Genomic DNA, 20487 nt, shown 5'->3' with positions numbered 1-20487 from the left:
TTGCCCCACTGTATAGGGTTGGAGGTCAGAGACCTGGCAGTGTGGTGCCAGGACAACAACCTCCCCCTCAATGTGAGCAAGACAAAGGAGCTGATCGTGGACTACAGGAAAAGGCGGGCTGAACAGGCCCCCATTAACATCAACGGGGCTGTAGTGGAGCGGGTTGAGAGTTTCAAGTTCCTTGGTGTCCACATCACCAACAAAATATTATGGTCCAAACACACCAAGATAGTTGTGAAGAGGGCATGACAACATCGTTTCCCCCTCAGGAGAAAAGATTTGGCATGGGTCCCCAGATCCTCAAAGGTTCTACAGCTGCAACATCGAGTGCATCACTGCCTGGTATGGCAACTGCTCGGCCTCCGACCGCAAGGCACTACAGAGGGTAATGCGAATGGGCCAGTACATCACTGGGGCCAAACTTCCTACCATCCAGGACCTCTATATTAGGCGGTGTCAGAGGAAGGACCCCAAAAAATGTCAAAGACTCCAGCCACCCAAGTCATAGACTTTTCACACTGACTCGGTAGCGGTACCCCCTGTATATAACCTCCACACTGACTCGGTAGCGGTACCCCCTGTATATAACCTCCACACTGACTCGGTAGCGGTACCCCCTGTATATAACCTCCACACTGACTCGGTAGCGGTACCCCCTGTATATAACCTCCACACTGACTCGGTAGCGGTACCCCCTGTATATAACCTCCACACTGACTCGGTACCGGTACCCCCTGTATATAACCTCCACACTGACTCGGTACCGGTACCCCCTGTATATAACCTCCACACTGACTCGGTACCGGTACCCCTGTATATAACCTCCACACTGACTCGGTACCGGTACCCCCTGTATATAACCTCCACACTGACTCGGTACCGGTACCCCCTGTATATAACCTCCACACTGACTCGGTACCGGTACCCCCTGTATATAACCTCCACACTGACTCGGTACCGGTACCCCCTGTATATAACCTCCACACTGACTCGGTACCGGTACCCCCTGTATATAACCTCCACACTGACTCGGTACCGGTACCCCCTGTATATAACCTCCACACTGACTCGGTACCGGTACCCCCTGTATATAACCTCCACACTGACTCGGTACCGGTACCCCCTGTATATAGCCTCCACACTGACTCGGTACCGGTACCCCCTGTATATAGCCTCCACACTGACTCGGTACCGGTACCCCCTGTATATAACCTCCACACTGACTCGGTACCGGTACCCCCTGTATATAGCCTCTACACTGACTCGGTACCGGTACCCCCTGTATATAGCCTCCACATTGACTCGGTACCGGTACCCCCTGTATATAGCCTCCACATTGACTCTGTACTGGTACCCCCTGTATATAGCCTCTACATTGACTCGGTACCGGTAACCCCTGTATATAGCCTCCACATTGACTCGGTACCGGTAACCCCTGTATATAGCCTCCACATTGACTCAGTACCGGTACCCCCTGTATATAGCCTCTACATTGACTCTGTACTGGTAACCCCTGTATATAGCCTCCACATTGACTCTGTACTGGTACCCCCTGTATATAGCCTCTACATTGACTCGGTACCGGTAACCCCTGTATATAGCCTCCACATTGACTCAGTACCGGTACCCCCTGTATATAGCCTCCACATTGACTCTGTACCGGTACCCCCTGTATATAGCCTCCACATTGACTCAGTACTGGTACCCCCTGTATATAGCCTCCACATTGACTCTGTACCGGTACCCCCTGTATATAGCCTCCACATTGACTCTGTACTGGTACCCCCTGTATATAGCCTCCACATTGACTCGGTACCGGTACCCCCTGTATATAGCCTCCACATTGACTCTGTACCGGTACCCCCTGTATATAGCCTCCACATTGACTCAGTACTGGTACCCCCTGTATATAGCCTCCACATTGACTCTGTACCGGTACCCCCTGTATATAGCCTCCACATTGACTCTGTACTGGTACCCCCTGTATATAGCCTCCACATTGACTCTGTACCGGTACCCCCTGTATATAGCCTCCACATTGACTCTGTACCGGTACCCCCTGTATATAGACTCCACATTGACTCTGTACCGGTACCCCCTGTATATAGCCTCCACATTGACTCTGTACTGGTATCCCCTGTATATAGCCTCCACATTGACTCTGTACCGGTACCCCCTGTATATAGCCTCCACATTGACTCTGTACCGGTACCCCCTGTATCCTCGTTATTTTGTGTTACTTTGTCTTTTTTTTTGTTGACTTTATTTAGGTAAGTATTTTCTTAACTCTATATTCTGAAAACTTGTTGGTTAAGAGCTTGAAAGTAAGCATTTTACAGTAAGGTATTCGCCCTGTATTGAGCAGGGCCCCGTGCCAGCTGTATTGAGCAGGGCCCCGTGCCAGCTGTATTGAGCAGGGCCCCGTGCCAGCTGTATTGAGCAGGGCCCCGTGCCAGCTGTATTGAGCAGGGCCCCGTGCCAGCTGTATTGAGCAGGGCCCAGTGCCAGTTGTATTAAGCAGGGCCCCATGCCAGCTGTATTGAGCAGGGCCCCATGCCAGCTGTATTGAGCAGGGCCCCGTGCCAGCTGTATTGAGCAGGGCCCCGTGCCAGCTGTATTGAGCAGGGCCCCGTGCCAGCTGTATTGAGCAGGGCCCCATGCCAGCTGTATTGAGCAGGGCCCCATGCCAGCTGTATTGAGCAGGGCCCAGTGCCAGCCCTATTAAGCAGGGCCCCATGCCAGCTGTATTGAGCAGGGCCCCATGCCAGCTGTATTGAGCAGGGCCCCATGCCAGCTGTATAAGGAGGGACCCATAACAGTACTTTACCTTTCTGAGAGACAGAGGGGTCTTGCTCCAGTAATACTGGGCCAGAGAGAACAGGTCTTCTATATCATCAGCCTCTAACAGGGCAGGAGAGTCCTCCAACATCTCTGTAACAAACACACAGGTTAGAACCCTGCATTCAACACACAGCAGCCTAGAAGATGAATCCAGAAGCATATAACTTACTAATGATATCTTCTTTACTGTCCCCTTCTTGTTGCAGGATGTTATCTCTAGGGGGGAACAAACAGGATGTTATCTCTAGGGGGGAACAAACAGGATGTTATCTCTAGGGGGGAACAAACAGGATGTTATCTCTAGGGGGGGAACAAACAGGATGTTATCTCTAGGGGGGGAACAAACAGGATGTTATCTCTAGGGGGGGGGGGGACAAACAGGATGTTATCTCTAGGGGGGGGGGGGGGGACAAACTGGATGTTATCTCTAGGGGGGGGGGGACAAACAGGATGTTATCTCTAGGGGGGGGGGAACAAACAGGATGTTATCTCTAGGGGGGAGAACAAACAGGATGTTATCTCTAGGGGGGAGAACAAACAGGATGTTATCTCTAGGGGGGAGAACAAACAGGATGTTATCTCTAGGGGGGAGAACAAACAGGATGTTATCTCTAGGGGGGAACAAACAGGATGTTATCTCTAGGGGAGGGAACAAACAGGATGTTATCTCTAGGGGGGGGGAGCAAACAGGATGTTATCTCTAGGGGGGGAACAAACAGGATGTTATCTCTAGGGGACGAACAAACATGATGTTATCTCTAGGGGGGGACGGGGACAAACATGATGTTATCTCTAGGGGGGGGACAAACAGGATGTTATCTCTAGGGGGAGGGGGACAAACAGGATGTTATCTCTAGGGGTGAACCAAACAGGATGTTATCTCTAGGGGTGAACCAAACAGGATGTTATCTCTAGGGGGGGGGAAACAGGATGTTATCTCTAGGGGGGGCAAACAGGATGTTATCTCTAGGGGGGGGGCAAACAGGATGTTATCTCTAGGGGGGGGGGGGAGCAAACAGGATGTTATCTCTAGGGGGGGAACAAACAGGATGTTATCTCTAGGGGGGGGAACAAACATGATGTTATCTCTAGGGGGGGACGGGGACAAACATGATGTTATCTCTAGGGGGGGGTGGTAACAAACAGGATGTTAACTCTAGGGGGGGGGACAAACATGATGTTATCTCTAGGGGGGGAACAAACAGGATGTTATCTCTAGGGGGGGACAAACATGATGTTATCTCTAGGGGGGGAACAAACATGATGTTATCTCTAGGGGGGGTAACAAACATGATGTTATCTCTAGGGGGGGTAACAAACATGATGTTATCTCTAGGGGGGGGAACAAACATGATGTTATCTCTAGGGGGGGGAACAAACATGATGTTATCTCTAGGGGGGGAACAAACATGATGTTATCTCTAGGGGGTAACAAACAGGATGTTATCTCTAGGGGGGGGGACAAACGTGATGTTATCTCTTGGGGGGGGGGAACAAACATGATGTTATCTCTAGGGGGGTGAACAAACATGATGTTATCTCTAGGGGGGGAATAAACATGATGTTATCTCTAGGGGGGAACAAACATGATGTTATCTCTAGGGGGGGAACAAACATGATGTTATCTCTAGGGGGGGGAACAAACATGATGTTATCTCTAGGGGGGGAATAAACATGATGTTATCTCTAGGGGGGAACAAACATGATGTTATCTCTAGGGGGGGAACAAACATGATGTTATCTCTAGGGGGGGGAACAAACATGATGTTATCTCTAGGGGGTAACAAACAGGATGTTATCTCTAGGGGGTAACAAACAGGATGTTATCTCTAGGGGGGGAATAAACAGGACGTTATCTCTAGGGGGGAACCAAAGTAATAATGTAATATCAGAGCACTGAAGACCTGGTATTGATCCGTTTGTGATAGTAATTTGCGGTAGCTATGTGTTGTAATCTGGTTTGTATTATGAATATGTGGTAATAGTGGGTACTTGGCATTGACGAGGATGATGAGCAGGAGGAAGAAGATGAGGAAAGGGTCAGCCTGTTGGAGGTAAAAGTCCCACATGGCCTGAGTCACCTCTGGTAGGCAGTGACTGGAGAACAGACTGCCTAGCTGTAGGATACACAACATACCAGTCACAATCCACCATCCCACTGCAAGGGAACAGTTCAAACCAAATAGGCTGTACTGACATACCCAGTCTGGGGTTAGATAGACATGACCAGTCTGGGGTTAGATAGACATACCCAGTCTGGGGTTAGATAGACATGCCCAGTCTGGGGTTAGATAGACATGCCCAGTCTGGAGTTAGATAGACATACCCAGTGTATAGTGTAGGAGTCTGGGGTTAGATAGACATGCCCAGTCTGGGTGGGGTTAGATAGACATGCCCAGTGTATAGTGTAGGAGTCTGGGGTTAGATAGACAAACCCAGTCTGGAGTTAGATAGACATACCCAGTCTGGGGTTAGATAGACATGCCCAGTCTGGGGTTAGATAGACAAACCCAGTCTGGAGTTAGATAGACAAACCCAGTCTGGAGTTAGATAGACATACCCAGTCTGGGGTTAGATAGACATGCCCAGTCTGGGGTTAGATAGACATACCCAGTCTGGGGTTAGATAGACATACCCAGTGTATAGTGTAGGAGTCTGGGGTTAGATAGACATACCCAGTCTGGGGTTAGATAGACATACCCAGTCTGGGGTTAGATAGACATACCCAGTCTGGAGTTAGATAGACATACCCAGTCTGGGGATAGATAGACATACCCAGTCTGGGGTTAGATAGACATACCCAGTCTGGGGTTAGATAGACATACCCAGTCTGGGGTTAGATAGACATACCCAGTCTGGGGTTAGATAGACATACCCAGTGTATAGTGTAGGAGTCTGGGGTTAGATAGACATACCCAGTCTGGGGTTAGATAGACATACCCAGTCTGGGGTTAGATAGACATGCCCAGTCTGGGGTTAGATAGACATGCCCAGTCTGGGGTTAGATAGACATGCCCAGTCTGGGGTTAGATAGACATGCCCAGTCTGGGGTTAGATAGACATACCCAGTCTGGAGTTAGATAGACATGCCCAGTCTGGGGTTAGATAGACATGCCCAGTCTGGGGTTAGATAGACATGCCCAGTCTGGGGTTAGATAGACATACCCAGTGAATAGTGTAGGAGTCTGGGGTTAGATAGACATACCCAGTCTGGGGTTAGATAGACATACCCAGTCTGGGGTTAGATAGACATACCCAGTCTGGGGTTAGATAGACATACCCAGTCTGGGGTTAGATAGACATACCCAGTCTGGGGTTAGATAGATACCCAGTGTATAGTGTAGGAGTCTGGGGTTAGATAGACATACCCAGTGAATAGTGTAGGAGTCTGGGGTTAGATAGACATACCCAGTGAATAGTGTAGGAGTCTGGGGTTAGATAGACATACCCAGTGAATAGTGTAGGAGTCTGGGGTTAGATAGACATGCCCAGTCTGGGGATAGATAGACATACCCAGTCTGGGGTTAGATAGACATACCCAGTGAATAGTGTAGGAGTCTGGGGTGATCTTCTTGGTGTCGAGGAAGGAGCAGAGTTCTGGTTCATGATACTGAAGCAGCAGTCTGTACAGGTGGAACGGACGGCCCTTCACTACACAGTCCCTGGACAGGAAGACGTACCGTTACACCTAGTGTTATTAAACATTCATCATGTTTAGCATAATATAATGTACAGTATGCATTAAGGTGTCTGTAAGAGAATAAACATGGTATAAATTAATGTAGACATTAATACATGCATTTCTATAGCTTCCTGCAAATGTACAATGGTGGGGGAGAGCCAAGATGGAGGTGTTGGCTTTAACACAATGTTGGGGGAGAGCCAAGATGGAGGTGTTGGCTTCAACACACTGGTGGGGAAGTACCAAGATGGAGGTGTTGGCTTCAACACACTGGTGGGGAAGTACCAAGATGGAGGTGTTGGCTTCAACACAATGGTGGTGGAGAGCCAAGATGGAGGTGTTGGCTTCAACACACTGGTGGGGAAGTACCAAGATGGAGGTGTTGGCTTCAACACAATGGTGGGGGAGAGCCAAGATGGAGGTGTTGGCTTCAACACAATGGTGGTGGAGAGCCAATATGGAGGTGTTGGCTTCAACACAATGGTGGTGGAGAGCCAAGATGGAGGTGTTGGCTTCAACACAATGGTGGTGGAGAGCCAATATGGAGGTGTTGGCTTCAACACAATGGTGGGGGAGAGCCAAGATGGAGGTGTTGGCTTCAATACAGTCATCAAGATCAGAGTTTCCCAACCCACTCCTCGCCCCCAAGAAGTTTGACTAATTCTCAGTCCCTGAGAAACATCCCCACAGCATGATGCTGCCACCACCATTTCTTAAAAACCTTTATTTAACTACGCAAGTCAGTTAAGAACAAATTCTTATTTCAATGACGGCCTAGGAACAGTGGGTTAACTGGTCTAGGAACAGTGGGTTAACTGGCCTAGGAACAGTGGGTTAACTGGTCTAGGAACAGTGGGTTAACTGGTCTAGGAACAGTGGGTTAACTGGCCTAGGAACAGTGGGTTAACTGGTCTAGGAACAGTGGGTTAACTGGTCTAGGAACAGTGGGTTAACTGGTCTAGGAACAGTGGGTTAACTGGTCTAGGAACAGTGGGTTAACTGGTCTAGGAACAGTGGGTTAACTGGTCTAGGAACAGTGGGTTAACTGGTCTAGGAACAGTGGGTTAACTGGCCTAGGAACAGTGGGTTAACTGGTCTAGGAACAGTGGGTTAACTGGTCTAGGAACAGTGGGTTAACTGGTCTAGGAACAGTGGGTTAACTGGTCTAGGAACAGTGGGTTAACTGGTCTAGGAACAGTGGGTTAACTGGTCTAGGAACAGTGGATTAACTGGTCTAGGAACAGTGGGTTAACTGGTCTAGGAACAGTGGGTTAACTGGTCTAGGAACAGTGGGTTAACTGGCCTAGGAACAGTGGGTTAACTGGCCTAGGAACAGTGGGTTAACTGGCCTAGGAACAGTGGGTTAACTGGTCTAGGAACAGTGGGTTAACTGGTCTAGGAACAGTGGGTTAACTGGTCTATGAACAGTGGGTTAACTGGTCTATGAACAGTGGGTTAACTGGTCTATGAACAGTGGGTTAACTGGTCTAAGAACAGTGGGTTAACTGGCCTAGGAACAGTGGGTTAACTGGCCTAGGAACAGTGGGTTAACTGGTCTAGGAACAGTGGGTTAACTGCCTTGTTCAGGGGCAGAACGACAGATTTGTACCTTGTCAGCTCGGGGATTCGAACTTGCAACCTTTTGGTTACTAGCCCAACGCTCTAGGCTACCCTGCCGCTACCATGCTTCACTGTAGGGATGGTGCCAGGTTTCCTCCAGACGTGACGCTTGGCATTCAAATCAAAGAGTTCAATCTTGGTTTCATCAGACCAGAGAATCTTGTTTCTAATGGTCAGTCTTTTGGGGACTTTTTGGCAAACTACAAGCAGAGGAGTGCTTTCCATCTGGCCACTCTACCATAAAGGCCTGATTGGTGGAGTACTGAAGAGGTGGTTGTCCTTCTGGAAGTTTCTCCCATCTCCCTTAGAGGAACTCTGGAGCTCTACCAGGGTGATCATCAGGTTATTGGTCACCTCCCTGACCAAGGCCCTTCTCCCCCGATTGCTCAGTTTGGCCGAGCATCCAGGTCCAGGAAGAGTCTTGGTGGTTCCAAACGTATTCCATATAAGAATGATGGAGGCCACTGTGTTCTTGGGGGGCCTTCAATGCTGTCAACATTTTTTGGTACCCTTCCCCAGATCTGTGCCTCAACACAATCCTGTCTTGGAGCTCTAAGGCAGTTCCTTTGACCTCGTGGCCTTATAGGCACACCTTATATAGACAGGTGTGTGCCTTTTCCAATCAATTGAATTTACCACAGGTGGACTCCAATCAAGTTGTAGAAACATCAAGGATGATCAATGGAAACAGGATGCACCCGAGCTCAATTTCGAGTCTCATAGCAAAGGGTCTGAATACTTATGTAAATAAGGTATTTCTGTTTTTTATTTTCAATAAATTTGAAAACATTTCTAAAAACCTGTTTTCGCTGTCATTATGGGGTATTGTGGGTTGATTGCTGAGGATTGTCCGTGGTATATATCTATTGTAGAGGTGTGTGTCTGTCCGTGGTATATATCTATTGTAGAGGTGTGTGTCTGTCCGTGGTATATACAGTGCCTTGCGAAAGTATTCGGCCCCCTTGAACTTTGCGACCTTTTGCCACATTTCAGGCTTCAAACATAAAGATATAAAACTGTATTTTTTTGTGAAGAATCAACAACAAGTGGGACACAATCATGAAGTGGAACGACATTTATTGGATATTTTTTAACAAATCAAAAACTGCAAAATTATTCAGCCCCCTTAAGTTTGACTTTGTAGCGCCACCTTTTGCTGCGATTACAGCTGTAAGTCGCTTGGGGTATGTCTCTATCAGTTTTGCACATCGAGAGACTGAATTTTTTTCCCATTCCTCCTTGCAAAACAGCTCGAGCTCAGTTGTTGTTGATTCTTCACAAAAAAATACAGTTTTATATCTTTATGTTTGAAGCCTGAAATGTGGCAAAAGGTCGCAAAGTTCAAGGGGGCCGAATACTTTCGCAAGGCACTGTATCTATTGTAGAGGTGTGTGTCTGTCCGTGGTATATATCTATTGTAGAGATGTGTGTCTGTCCGTGGTATATATCTATTGTAGAGGTGTGTGTCTGTCCGTGGTATATATCTATTGTAGAGGTGTGTGTCTGTCCGTGGTATATATCTATTGTAGAGGTGTGTGTCTGTCCGTGGTATATATTTATTGTAGAGGTGTGTGTCTGTCCGTGGTATATATCTATTGTAGAGGTGTGTGTCTGTCCGTGGTATATATCTATTGTAGAGGTGTGTGTCTGTCCGTGGTATATATCTATTGTAGAGGTGTGTGTCTGTCCGTGGTATATATCTATTGTAGAGGTGTGTGTCTGTCCGTGGTATATATCTATTGTAGAGGTGTGTGTCTGTCCGTGGTATATATCTATTGTAGAGGTGTGTGTCTGTCCGTGGTATATATCTATTGTAGAGATGTGTGTCTGTCCGTGGTATATATCTATTGTAGAGGTGTGTGTCTGTCCGTGGTATATATCTATTGTAGAGGTGTGTGTCTGTCCGTGGTATATATCTATTGTAGAGGTGTGTGTCTGTCCGTGGTATATATTTATTGTAGAGGTGTGTGTCTGTCCGTGGTATATATCTATTGTAGAGGTGTGTGTCTGTCCGTGGTATATATCTATTGTAGAGATGTGTGTCTGTGGTATATATCTATTGTAGAGGTGTGTGTCTGTCCGTGGTATATATCTATTGTAGAGGTGTGTGTCTGTCCGTGGTATATATCTATTGTAGAGGTGTGTCTGTCCGTGGTATATATCTATTGTAGAGGTGTGTGTCTGTCCGTGGTATATATTTATTGTAAAGCTGTGTGTCTCACCGTGGGATATATTTATTCATGATGGCGTAGAAGCAGTTGTAGAGATCGGAGCGGGGCAGCTGCAGGCCCAGCAGGGGTTTGAGGAGGTGTGGCCAGGAGAGGTCAGGGGTGAAGGTGATGTTTCGGGACTTACAGTAGAACGTGATGACACACTCTACGTCAGACACCATGTCACGCCCCTCCTCCTCCGCCACGCACCCCAGCTGGTCTGGAGACAGGAAGCAGAGACACAGGGTCAGAGGTTACAGGTCCTTACACTTAGCCTCACTGTCAGGACAAAGACAGCATGGAAACATAGTTCAGAAAAATCATCCTGGAGTCATATGCATCAAGCCTCAGAGTAGGAGTGCTGATCTAGGATTTTACATCACAATGAATAAGATGACATGGACGGGGGGGACCTGATCCTAGATCAGAATGAATAAGATGACATGGACAGGGGGGACCTGATCCTAGATCAGAATGAATAAGATGACATGGACAGGGGGGGACCTGATCCTAGATCAGAATGAATAAGATGACATGGACAGGGGGGACCTGATCCTAGATCAGAATGAATAAGATGACATGGACAGGGGGGACCTGATCCTAGATCAGCCATCCCACCCTGATACTGGATACATATGGCCCCTAGCCAGCAGAGAACCTTTCAAGCAAATGTGTCTTGTAGAAATTGATTGAAATAAGATACTAGCAAACAAGATGCCAAAGAAAGGTCTCAGGATTGATTCTTCAACCCACTAGAACATTCTCTCCCTCAGTTTGTGTCTCTTCACTGTGGTACCATGTGCTGGCCTACTCCTGGAGGTAAGGCCTGGGGTTTTCCTGGGTTCAGTGCCCCATGAAGGGCTGCCTTCTATGTTTCTATTGTCTATTCTCAACATTACTGACAGAGCTACAGAAGAGAGCATTGTGACCAAGCTACAGAAGAGAGCATTACTGACCGAGCTACAGAAGACAGCATTGTGACCGAGCTACAGAAGAGAGCATTACTGACCGAGCTACAGAAGACAGCATTGTGACCGAGCTACAGAAGAGAGCATTACTGACCGAGCTACAGAAGAGAGCATTACTGACAGAGCTACAGAAGAGAGCATTGTGACCAAGCTACAGAAGAGAGCATTACTGACCGAGCTACAGAAGACAGCATTGTGACCGAGCTACAGAAGAGAGCATTACTGACCGAGCTACAGAAGAGAGCATTACTGACCGAGCTACAGAAGACAGCATTGTGACCGAGCTACAGAAGAGAGCATTACTGACCGAGCTACAGAAGAGAGCATTACTGACAGAGCTACAGAAGAGAGCATTGTGACCAAGCTACAGAAGAGAGCATTACTGACCGAGCTACAGAAGACAGCATTGTGACCGAGCTACAGAAGAGAGCATTACTGACCGAGCTACAGAAGACAGCATTGTGACCGAGCTACAGAAGAGAGCATTACTGACTGAGCTACAGAAGAGAGCATTACTGACCGAGCTACAGAAGAGAGCATTACTGACCGAGCTACAGAAGACAGCATTGTGACCGAGCCACAGAAGAGAGCATTACTGACCGAGCTACAGAAGAGAGCATTACTGACCGAGCTACAGAAGAGAGCATTACTGACCGAGCTACAGAAGAGAGCATTACTGACCGAGCTACAGAAGAGAGCATTACTGACCGAGCTACAGAAGAGAGCATTACTGACCGAGCTACAGAAGAGAGCATTACTGACCGAGCTACAGAAGAGAGCATTACTGACCGAGCTACAGAAGAGAGCATTGTGACCGAGCTACAGAAGAGAGCATTACTGACCGAGCTACAGAAGAGAGCATTACTGACCGAGCTACAGAAGAGAGCATTACTGACCGAGCTACAGAAGAGAGCATTACTGACCGAGCTACAGAAGACAGCATTGTGACCTTTATTTAACCAGGCAAGTCAGTTAAGAACAAATTCTTATTTTCAATGACGGCCTAGGAACAGTGGGTTAACTGCCTGTTCAGGGGCAGAACGACAGATTAGTACCTTGTCAGCTCGGGGATTTGAACTTGCAACCTTTCGGTTACTAGTCCAACGCTCTAACCACTAGGCTACCCTGCCGCCCCGAGCTACAGAAGAGAGCATTACTGACCGAGCCACAAAAGACAGCATTACTGACCGAGCCACAGAAGACAGCATTGTGACCGAGCTACAGAAGACAGTATTGTGACCGAGCCACAGAAGACAGCATTGTGACCGGGCTACAGAAGACAGCATTGTGACCGAGCTATGCAAGACAAATAATTATCCATCCTATGAATTGTCTTGAGCAGGGCAGGTAGAATATAATATACACTGAACAAAAATGTAAAGTGTTGGTCCCATGTTTCATGAGCTGAAATAAAAGATTCCAGAAATTTTCCATATGCACAAAAAGCTTATTTCAAATTTGCACAAATTTGTTTACATCCCTGTTAGTGAGCATTTCTCCTTTTCCAAGATAATCCATCCACCTGACAGATGTGGTATATCAAGAAGCTGATTAAACAATGCCACAGATGTCTCGTTTTGAGGGAGCGTGCAATTGGCATGCTGACTGCAAGAACATCCTCCAGAGCGGTTGCAAGAGAATTTAATGTTATTTTCTCTAGCACAAGCCGCCTCCAATGTAATTTTTGAGAATTTGGCAGTACATCTGCCTCACAACCGCAGGCTTCGTGTGGGCGGGCAGTTTGCTGATGTCAACGTTGTGAACAGAGTGCACCATGGTGGTGGGGGGGGGTTATGGTATGGGCAGGCATAAGCTAAAGACAACAAACACAATTGCATTTTATCAATGGCAATATGAATGCACCGAGATACCGTGACGAGATCCTGAGGCCCATTGTTGTACCATTCATCCACCGCCATCACCTCATGTTTCAGCATGATAATGCACTGCACCATGTCACACAAGGATCTGTACACATTTCCTGGAAGCTGAAAATGTCCCAGTTCTTCCATGGCTTGCATACTCACCAGACATGTCACTCATTGAGCATGTTTGGGATGCTCTGGATTCACATGAGACCTGAAAATAGCTGTGCAGCGACACTCCCCATCCAACCTGACGGAGTTTGAGAGGATCTTCAGAGAAGAATGGGAGAAACTCCCCAAATACAGGTGTGCCAAGCTTGAAGCGTCATACCCAAGAAGACTCATGGCTGTAATCACAGCCAAAAGTGCTTCACCAAAGTACTGAGTAAAAGGTTCTGAATACTGATGGAAAATGTCATATTTATTTATTATAATATAGCAAAAATGTACATAAGAAGACAAAAGTTTTTGCTTTGTCATTATGTGGTATTGTGTGTAGATTGATGAGGGGGAAAAACTATTTAATCCATTTTAGAATAAGGCTGTAATGTAACAAAATGTGGAAAAAGTCAAGGGGTCTGAATACTTTCCGTAGGCACAGTATATACAGTACCAATCAAAGGTTTGGACACTTACTCATTACAGGGTTTTTCTTATTTTTTTTTACTATTTTCTACATTGTAAACTAATAATGAAGACATCAAAACTATGAAATAACACATATGGAATCATGTAGTAACCAAAAAAAGTGCTAAACAAATCTAAATATATTTTATATTTGAGTTTCTTCAAAGTACCTACCCTTTGCCTTGATGACAGCTTTGCACACTCTTTGCATTCTCTCAACCACCTTCATGAGGTAGTCACCGGTGTGCCTTCTTCAAAGTTAATTTGTGGAATTTCTTTCCTTCTTTATGCGTTTGAGCCAATCAGTTGTGTTGTGACAAGGTAGGGGTGGTATACAGAAGATAGCCCTATTTGGTAAAATACCAAGTCCATATTATGGCAAGAACAGCTCAAATAAGCAAAGAGAAACGACAGTCAAAATTATCAAAAGCCACTAAATTCTACAACCACCTAAAAGGAAGTGATTCCCACCCACAGAGAGATGAACCTGGAGAAGAGATCCCTAAGCAAGCTGGTCCTGGGGCTCTGTTCCCAAACACAAACAGACCCCCAGGACAGAAACACATTTAGATCCAACCAAATCATGAGAAAACAACAAGGTCAGTATTTGACACACTGAAAATAATCACACAAAAACAGAGCAAACTAGAATGCTATTTGGCCCTAAACAGAGAGGACACAGCGGCAGAATACCTGACCATTGTGACTGACCCAATATTAAGGAAAGTTTTGTCTATGTACAGACTCAGTGAGCATAGACTTGCAATTGAGAAAGGCCGCCGTAGACAGACCTGGCTCTCAAGAGAAGACAGACTATGTGCTCACTGCCCACAAAATGAGGTGGAAACTGAGATGCACTTCCTAACCTCCTGCCAAATGTATGACCATATTAGAGACACATATTTCACAGATCCACAATGAATTTGAAAACCCGTTTTTGATAAGCTCCCATATCTACTGGGTGAAATACCACAGTGTGCCATCACAGCAGCAAGATGTGTGACCTATTGCCACAAAAAAAGGGCAACCAGTGAAGAACAAACACCATTGTAAATACAATCCATATTTATTTATTTTCCCTGTTGTACTTTAACCATTTGCACCTCGTTACAACACTGTATATAGACATAATATGACATTTGAAATGTCTTTATTCTTTTGGAACTTCTGTGAGTGTAATGTTTACTGTTCATTTTATCGCTTATTTCACTTAAATAATTGCTTTGCAGAGTTCAAGTAACAGACACATCTCATCATCAACTGTTCAGAGGAGACTGCATGAATCAGGCCTTCATAGTCAAATTGCTGCATAGAAACCACTACTAAAGGACACCAATAAAAAGAGACTTGCTTGGGCCAAGAAACACGAGCAATGGATATTAGACCAGTGGAAATCTGTCCTTTGGTCCGACGAGTCCAAGTTTTAGATTTTTGGTTCCAACCGCTGTGTCTTTGTGAGACGCGGAGTAGGTGAACAGATGATCTCTGCATGTGTGGTTCCCCCCGTGAAGCATGGAGGAGGAGGTGTGATGGTGCTTTGCTGTTTTTTTTTTTTTTTTCATTGAACCTTTATTTAACCAGGCAAGTCAGTTAAGAACACATTCTTATTTTCAATGACGGCCTGGGAACAGTGGGTTAACTGCCTGTTCAGGGGCAGAACGACAGATTTGTACCTTGTCAGCTCGGGGGTTTGAACTCGCAACCTTCCGGTTACTAGTCCAATGCTCTAACCACTAGGCTACGCTGCCGCCCCAACATGGTCAGTGATTTATTTACAATTCAAGGCACACTTAACCAGCATGGGTACCACAGCATTCTGCAGCGATACACCATCCCATCTGGTTTGCACTTAGTGGGACTATCATTTGTTTTTTGACAGGACAATGAACCAACACACCTCCAACACAGGCTGTGTATTGACTATTTGACCAAGAAGGAGAGTGATGGTGTGCTGCAATAGATGACCTGGCCTCCACAATCACCAAACCTCAACCCAATTGAGATGGCTTGGGGTGAGTTGGACCGCAGAAAACATGTGCTCAGCATATGTGGGAACTCCTTCAAGACTGTTGGAAAAGTATTCCAGGTAAAGCTGGTTGAGAGAATGCCAAGGGTGTGCAAAGCTGTTATCAAGGCAACGGGTGGCTATTTTGAAGAATCTGAAATATATTTTGATTTGTTTAACACTTTTTTGGTTACTACATGATTCCATATGTATTTCATAGTTTTGATGTCTTCAATATTATTCTACAATGTAGAAAATAGTAACATCCCTGGACCTTGAATGAGTCGGTGTGTCCAAACCTTTGACTGGTACTGTATATATAACATAGATACTGTATGTAACAGTCACTCACCAATGAGCTGCTGGCAGCGGGTGTGTATAAGGTTCTGTTCTGGAAGATCCAGGACTCCATCCCACGAGGACAGACTGTCTCCTTTACCTGCCACATTCAGCGCAATCTGACAAAACACACCAACTAGTTAGTAGCTGACAGACAGGACCAGATCGTCAGTTGGTAGCTGACAGACCGGACCAGATCGTCAGTTGGTAGCTGACAGACAGGACCAGATCGTCAGTTGGTAGCTGACAGACCGGACCAGATCGTCAGTTGGTAGCTGACAGACCGGACCAGATCGTCAGTTGGTAGCTGACAGACCGGACCAGATCGTCAGTTGGTAGCTGACAGACCGGACCAGATCGTCAGTTGGTAGCTGACAGACCGGACCAGATCGTCAGTTGGTAGCTGACAGACCGGACCAGATCGTCAGTTGGTAGCTGACAGACAGGACCAGATCGTCAGTTGGTAGCTGACAGACAGGACCAGATCGTCAGTTGGTAGCTGACAGACCGGACCAGATCGTCAGTTGGTAGCTGACAGACAGGACCAGATCGTCAGTTGGTAGCTGACAGACAGGACCAGATCGTCAGTTGGTAGCTGACAGACAGGACCAGATCGTCAGTTGGTAGCTGACAGACCAGACCAGATCGTCAGTTGGTAGCTGACAGACCGGACCAGATCGCCAGTTGGTAGCTGACAAACAGGACCAGATCGTCAGTTGGTAGCTGACAGACAGGACCAGATCGTCAGGTAGTAGCTGACAGACAGGACCAGATCGTCAGTTGGTAGCTGACAGACAGGACCAGATCGTCAGGTAGTAGCTGACAGACAGGACCAGATCATCAATTGGTAGCTGACAGTTACCCCAACACACAGGAGGAGACAGACTAGGAAACTACTGAGAACCACTAATGGCTCAGAGTTGTTCCCGGTCAGGTAAACCTCCTGGCTCTAGCTATGAGATATGCTATGCTAGTCTTCTGTTCTCCTCATTGAGCAGCTAATCAACAGTGGAGTGGTGTCTGCTAACGTTGGGGGTCAACAAACCAATTATCAGCTAAACAGATTAGAGATGTCCCCCCTCCCTAGTCCCTCACCCTCTGACCCTCCCTACCTAGTCCCTCACCCTCTGACCCTCCCTACCTAGTCCCTCACCCTCTGACCCTCCCTACCTAGTCCCTCACCCTCTGACCCCCCCACCCCCTCCCTAGTCACACCCCTTCCCTAGTCCCTCCCTCACCCTCCGACCCCCCTTCCCTAGTCCCTCATCCTCTGACCCCCCTTCCCTAGTCCCTCACCCTCTGACCCCCCCCCCCTCCCTGGACACTCATCCTCTGACCCCCCCACCCCCTCCCTAGTCCCTCACCCTCCGACCCCCCCTCCCTGGACCCTCACCCTCTGACCCTTCTACACCCCTCCCTAGTCCCTCACCCTCTGACCCCCCTCCCTCACCATCTGACTCCTCTACCCCCCTCCCTAGTCCCTCACCCCCCGACCCCCCGACCTGGACCCTCACCCTCTGACCCCCCCCCACCCCCTCCCTGGACACTCACCTTCTGACCCTCCCTACCTAGTCCCTCACCCTCTGACCTCCCCAACCCCCCTCCCTAGTTGCACTCCCCCCTCCCTGGACCCTCACCCTCTGAACCCCCCTCCCTGGTCCCTCACCCTCTGACCCCCCCATCCCCTTCCTTAGTCCCACCCCATTCCTAGTCCCATCTCATCCCTAATCAAATTCAGCTTGATTTATACAGCACATTTCAGACATGGAAAGCAACTCAACGTGCTTTCCAGGAAAAAAATATATAAAATCAAGTCCCGCCCCCTCCCTAGTCCCTCACCCTGACCACCCCCTCCCTAGTCCCTCACCCTGACCACCCCCACAGACCCCCTCCCATTCTATCCCTAGTCTAATTCCTCCCCCTCTGTTACGGTAGGCCGAACCCACGAACCCTGACCTCGCTCACCTTCCACAGTTTGGCTCTCTGCTGGGCTGGTAGCTCCTGGACTCGAATAACCTCCCCGGCCTCTTCCCCATCCAGCCCCAGCCCTCCCCCCAACCCCAGCTCCCCCTGTATGTCCATCTCTAGCTCCAGGTCAGAGCCTCCAGAGTCCAGGGCCTCAGCCAGATCCTGATCCCTGCAGGACAGAGAAACAGCAACACTATCAGAACGACATCTAACGCCTATAGAACACACATTTTTTAGGGCAATGTTGCAAGACAGGACAAAGAACAAGACAGGACAGGTTAGAGAACAGGACAGGTCAGAAAGCAAGAGAAAACAGGTCAAAGAACAAGACAGGTCAGCTCAGAGAACAAGACAGGTCAGCTCAGAGAACAAGACAGGTCAGCTCAGAGAACAAGACAGGTCAGCTCAGAGAACAAGACAGGTCAGCGCAGAGAACAAGACAGGTCAGCGCAGAGAACAAGACCGGTCAGCTCAGAGAACAAGACCGGTCAGCTCAAAGAACAAGACCGGTCAGACAGCAACACAGGTCAGTGCAGAGAACAAGACAGGTCAGCGCAGAGAACAAGACAGGTCAGCGCAGAGAACAAGACCGGTCAGACAGCAACACAGGTCAGCTCAGAGAACAAGACAGGTCAGCTCAGAGAACAAGACAGGTCAGACAGCAACACAGGACAGCTCAGACAGCAACACAGGACAGCGCAGAGAACAAGACAGGTCAGTGCAGAGAACAAGACAGGTCAGCGCAGAGAACAAGACAGGTCAGCGCAGAGAACAAGACAGGTCAGACAGCAACACAGGACAGCTCAGACAGCAAGACAGGTCAGCGCAGAGAACAAGACAGGTCAGGACACAGAACAAGACAGGTCAGGACACAGAACAAGACAGGTCAGCTCAGAGAACAAGACAGGTCAGCTCAGAGAACAAGACAGGTCAGCTCAGAGAACAAGACAGGTCAGCTCAGAGAACAAGACAGGTCAGACAGCAACACAGGTCAGCGCAGAGAACAAGACAGGTCAGCGCAGAGAACAAGACAGGTCAGGACACAGAACAAGACAGGTCAGGACACAGAACAAGACAGGTCAGCTCAGAGAACAAGACAGGTCAGCTCAGAGAACAAGACAGGTCAGCTCAGAGAACAAGACAGGTCAGCTCAGAGAACAAGACAGGTCAGCTCAGAGAACCAGACCGGTCAGACAGCAACACAGGTCAGCGCAGAGAACAAGACAGGTCAGCGCAGAGAACAAGACAGGTCAGCGCAGAGAACAAGACCGGTCAGACAGCAACACAGGACAGCTCAGAGAACAAGACAGGTCAGCTCAGAGAACAAAACAGCGCAGGTCAGCGAGACAAACACTGTTGAACTGTTTAAACCCTTCATTTTTCAGCAACGTCAATAAAACTTCAATACTGATATGCTATTTGTTTGACTACTGTTTCATCTGTATACAGGGCTTTTTCAAATGTCACGAGGACGAGTCTATTTCTGTCACCACTGAGCCTCAAACACATTCCAATGTAAATCAAAGCATCAGCCACAACCTGAACATTCAGTTTACAGCATGTGTCTGTCTCACTGCTAGCCAACAGATAAACACTTTACTACCGTCACATTAAAAGAGATGACAAGGGATTGGTGGGATCTCTTTCATATAGTAACTGATAGGTGTTGGAATCTGATAATATGATAGGTAAGCAGCTCAAAAGAATCAGATTGCTCAACAGAACAAGAGGAGAGTGGTCAAAGTCCCCTGCTGTTACCATGGTATCCAGGCTGCCTGACCCTAGCAGTAGTAAGGCTAGAAACAGTAGGCTACATTGACTTCCTGTATCAAATATGGTCTGCAGTAACTAATAGGTGTTGGAATCTGATAGGTATTTGTATTTATTATGGATCCCCACAACTCTTCCTGGTGTTCGACAAAACGTAGGCATTTTATACCATTTTTAAAACATTAGAATACATTCATTACAGAATTCACAACACACTACGTGTGATTCCCTCCCTGTTCCATAAGGTGTATTTTTACCTGTTTTTAAATCTGATTCTACTGCTGCATCAGTTACCTGATGTGGAATAGAGTTCCATGTAGTCATGGTTCTATGTAGTACTGTGGAATAGAGTTCCATGTAGTCATGGCTCTATGTAGTACTGTGAGCCTCCCATAGTCTGTTCTGGACTTGGGAACTGTGAAGAGACCTCTGGTGGCATATGTATGGGTGTCTGAGCTGTGTACTAGTGGTTTAAACAAACAGCTTTGTACATTCAACATGTCAACACTTCTTACAAAAACAAGTAGTCAATCTCTCTTCCACTTTGAGCCAGGAGAGATTGACATGCATGTCATTAATATTAGCTCTCCGT

The 20487-nt window shown here is 47.4% G+C and overlaps 1 protein-coding gene across 4 annotated transcripts in view; it reads right to left on the bottom strand.

Moving 5' to 3' along the window:
- The window catches only part of tbc1d23 (TBC1 domain family, member 23), a 76508-nt gene that overhangs the window by 31797 nt on the left and 24224 nt on the right, over nt 1–20487 (bottom strand). For all 4 annotated transcript variants that reach the window (XM_031822252.1, XM_031822249.1, XM_031822251.1 and 1 more), the window contains exons 2-8: nt 18123–18294; nt 16171–16276; nt 10366–10573; nt 6380–6503; nt 4834–4958; nt 3011–3057; nt 2828–2931 (exon numbers count right to left, since the gene is read on the bottom strand). In XM_031822252.1, coding sequence (XP_031678112.1) covers nt 2828–2931; nt 3011–3057; nt 4834–4958; nt 6380–6503; nt 10366–10573; nt 16171–16276; nt 18123–18294 — 886 coding nt within the window. The remainder of the gene's footprint in view (nt 1–2827; nt 2932–3010; nt 3058–4833; nt 4959–6379; nt 6504–10365; nt 10574–16170; nt 16277–18122; nt 18295–20487) is intronic.

Source organism: Oncorhynchus kisutch, linkage group LG4 (genome assembly GCF_002021735.2).
Source record: "Oncorhynchus kisutch isolate 150728-3 linkage group LG4, Okis_V2, whole genome shotgun sequence".
Lineage (NCBI taxonomy): Eukaryota > Metazoa > Chordata > Actinopteri > Salmoniformes > Salmonidae > Oncorhynchus > Oncorhynchus kisutch.
Note: the sequence above shows the minus strand (reverse complement) of the source record. Positions and strands in the feature narration are given on the sequence as shown.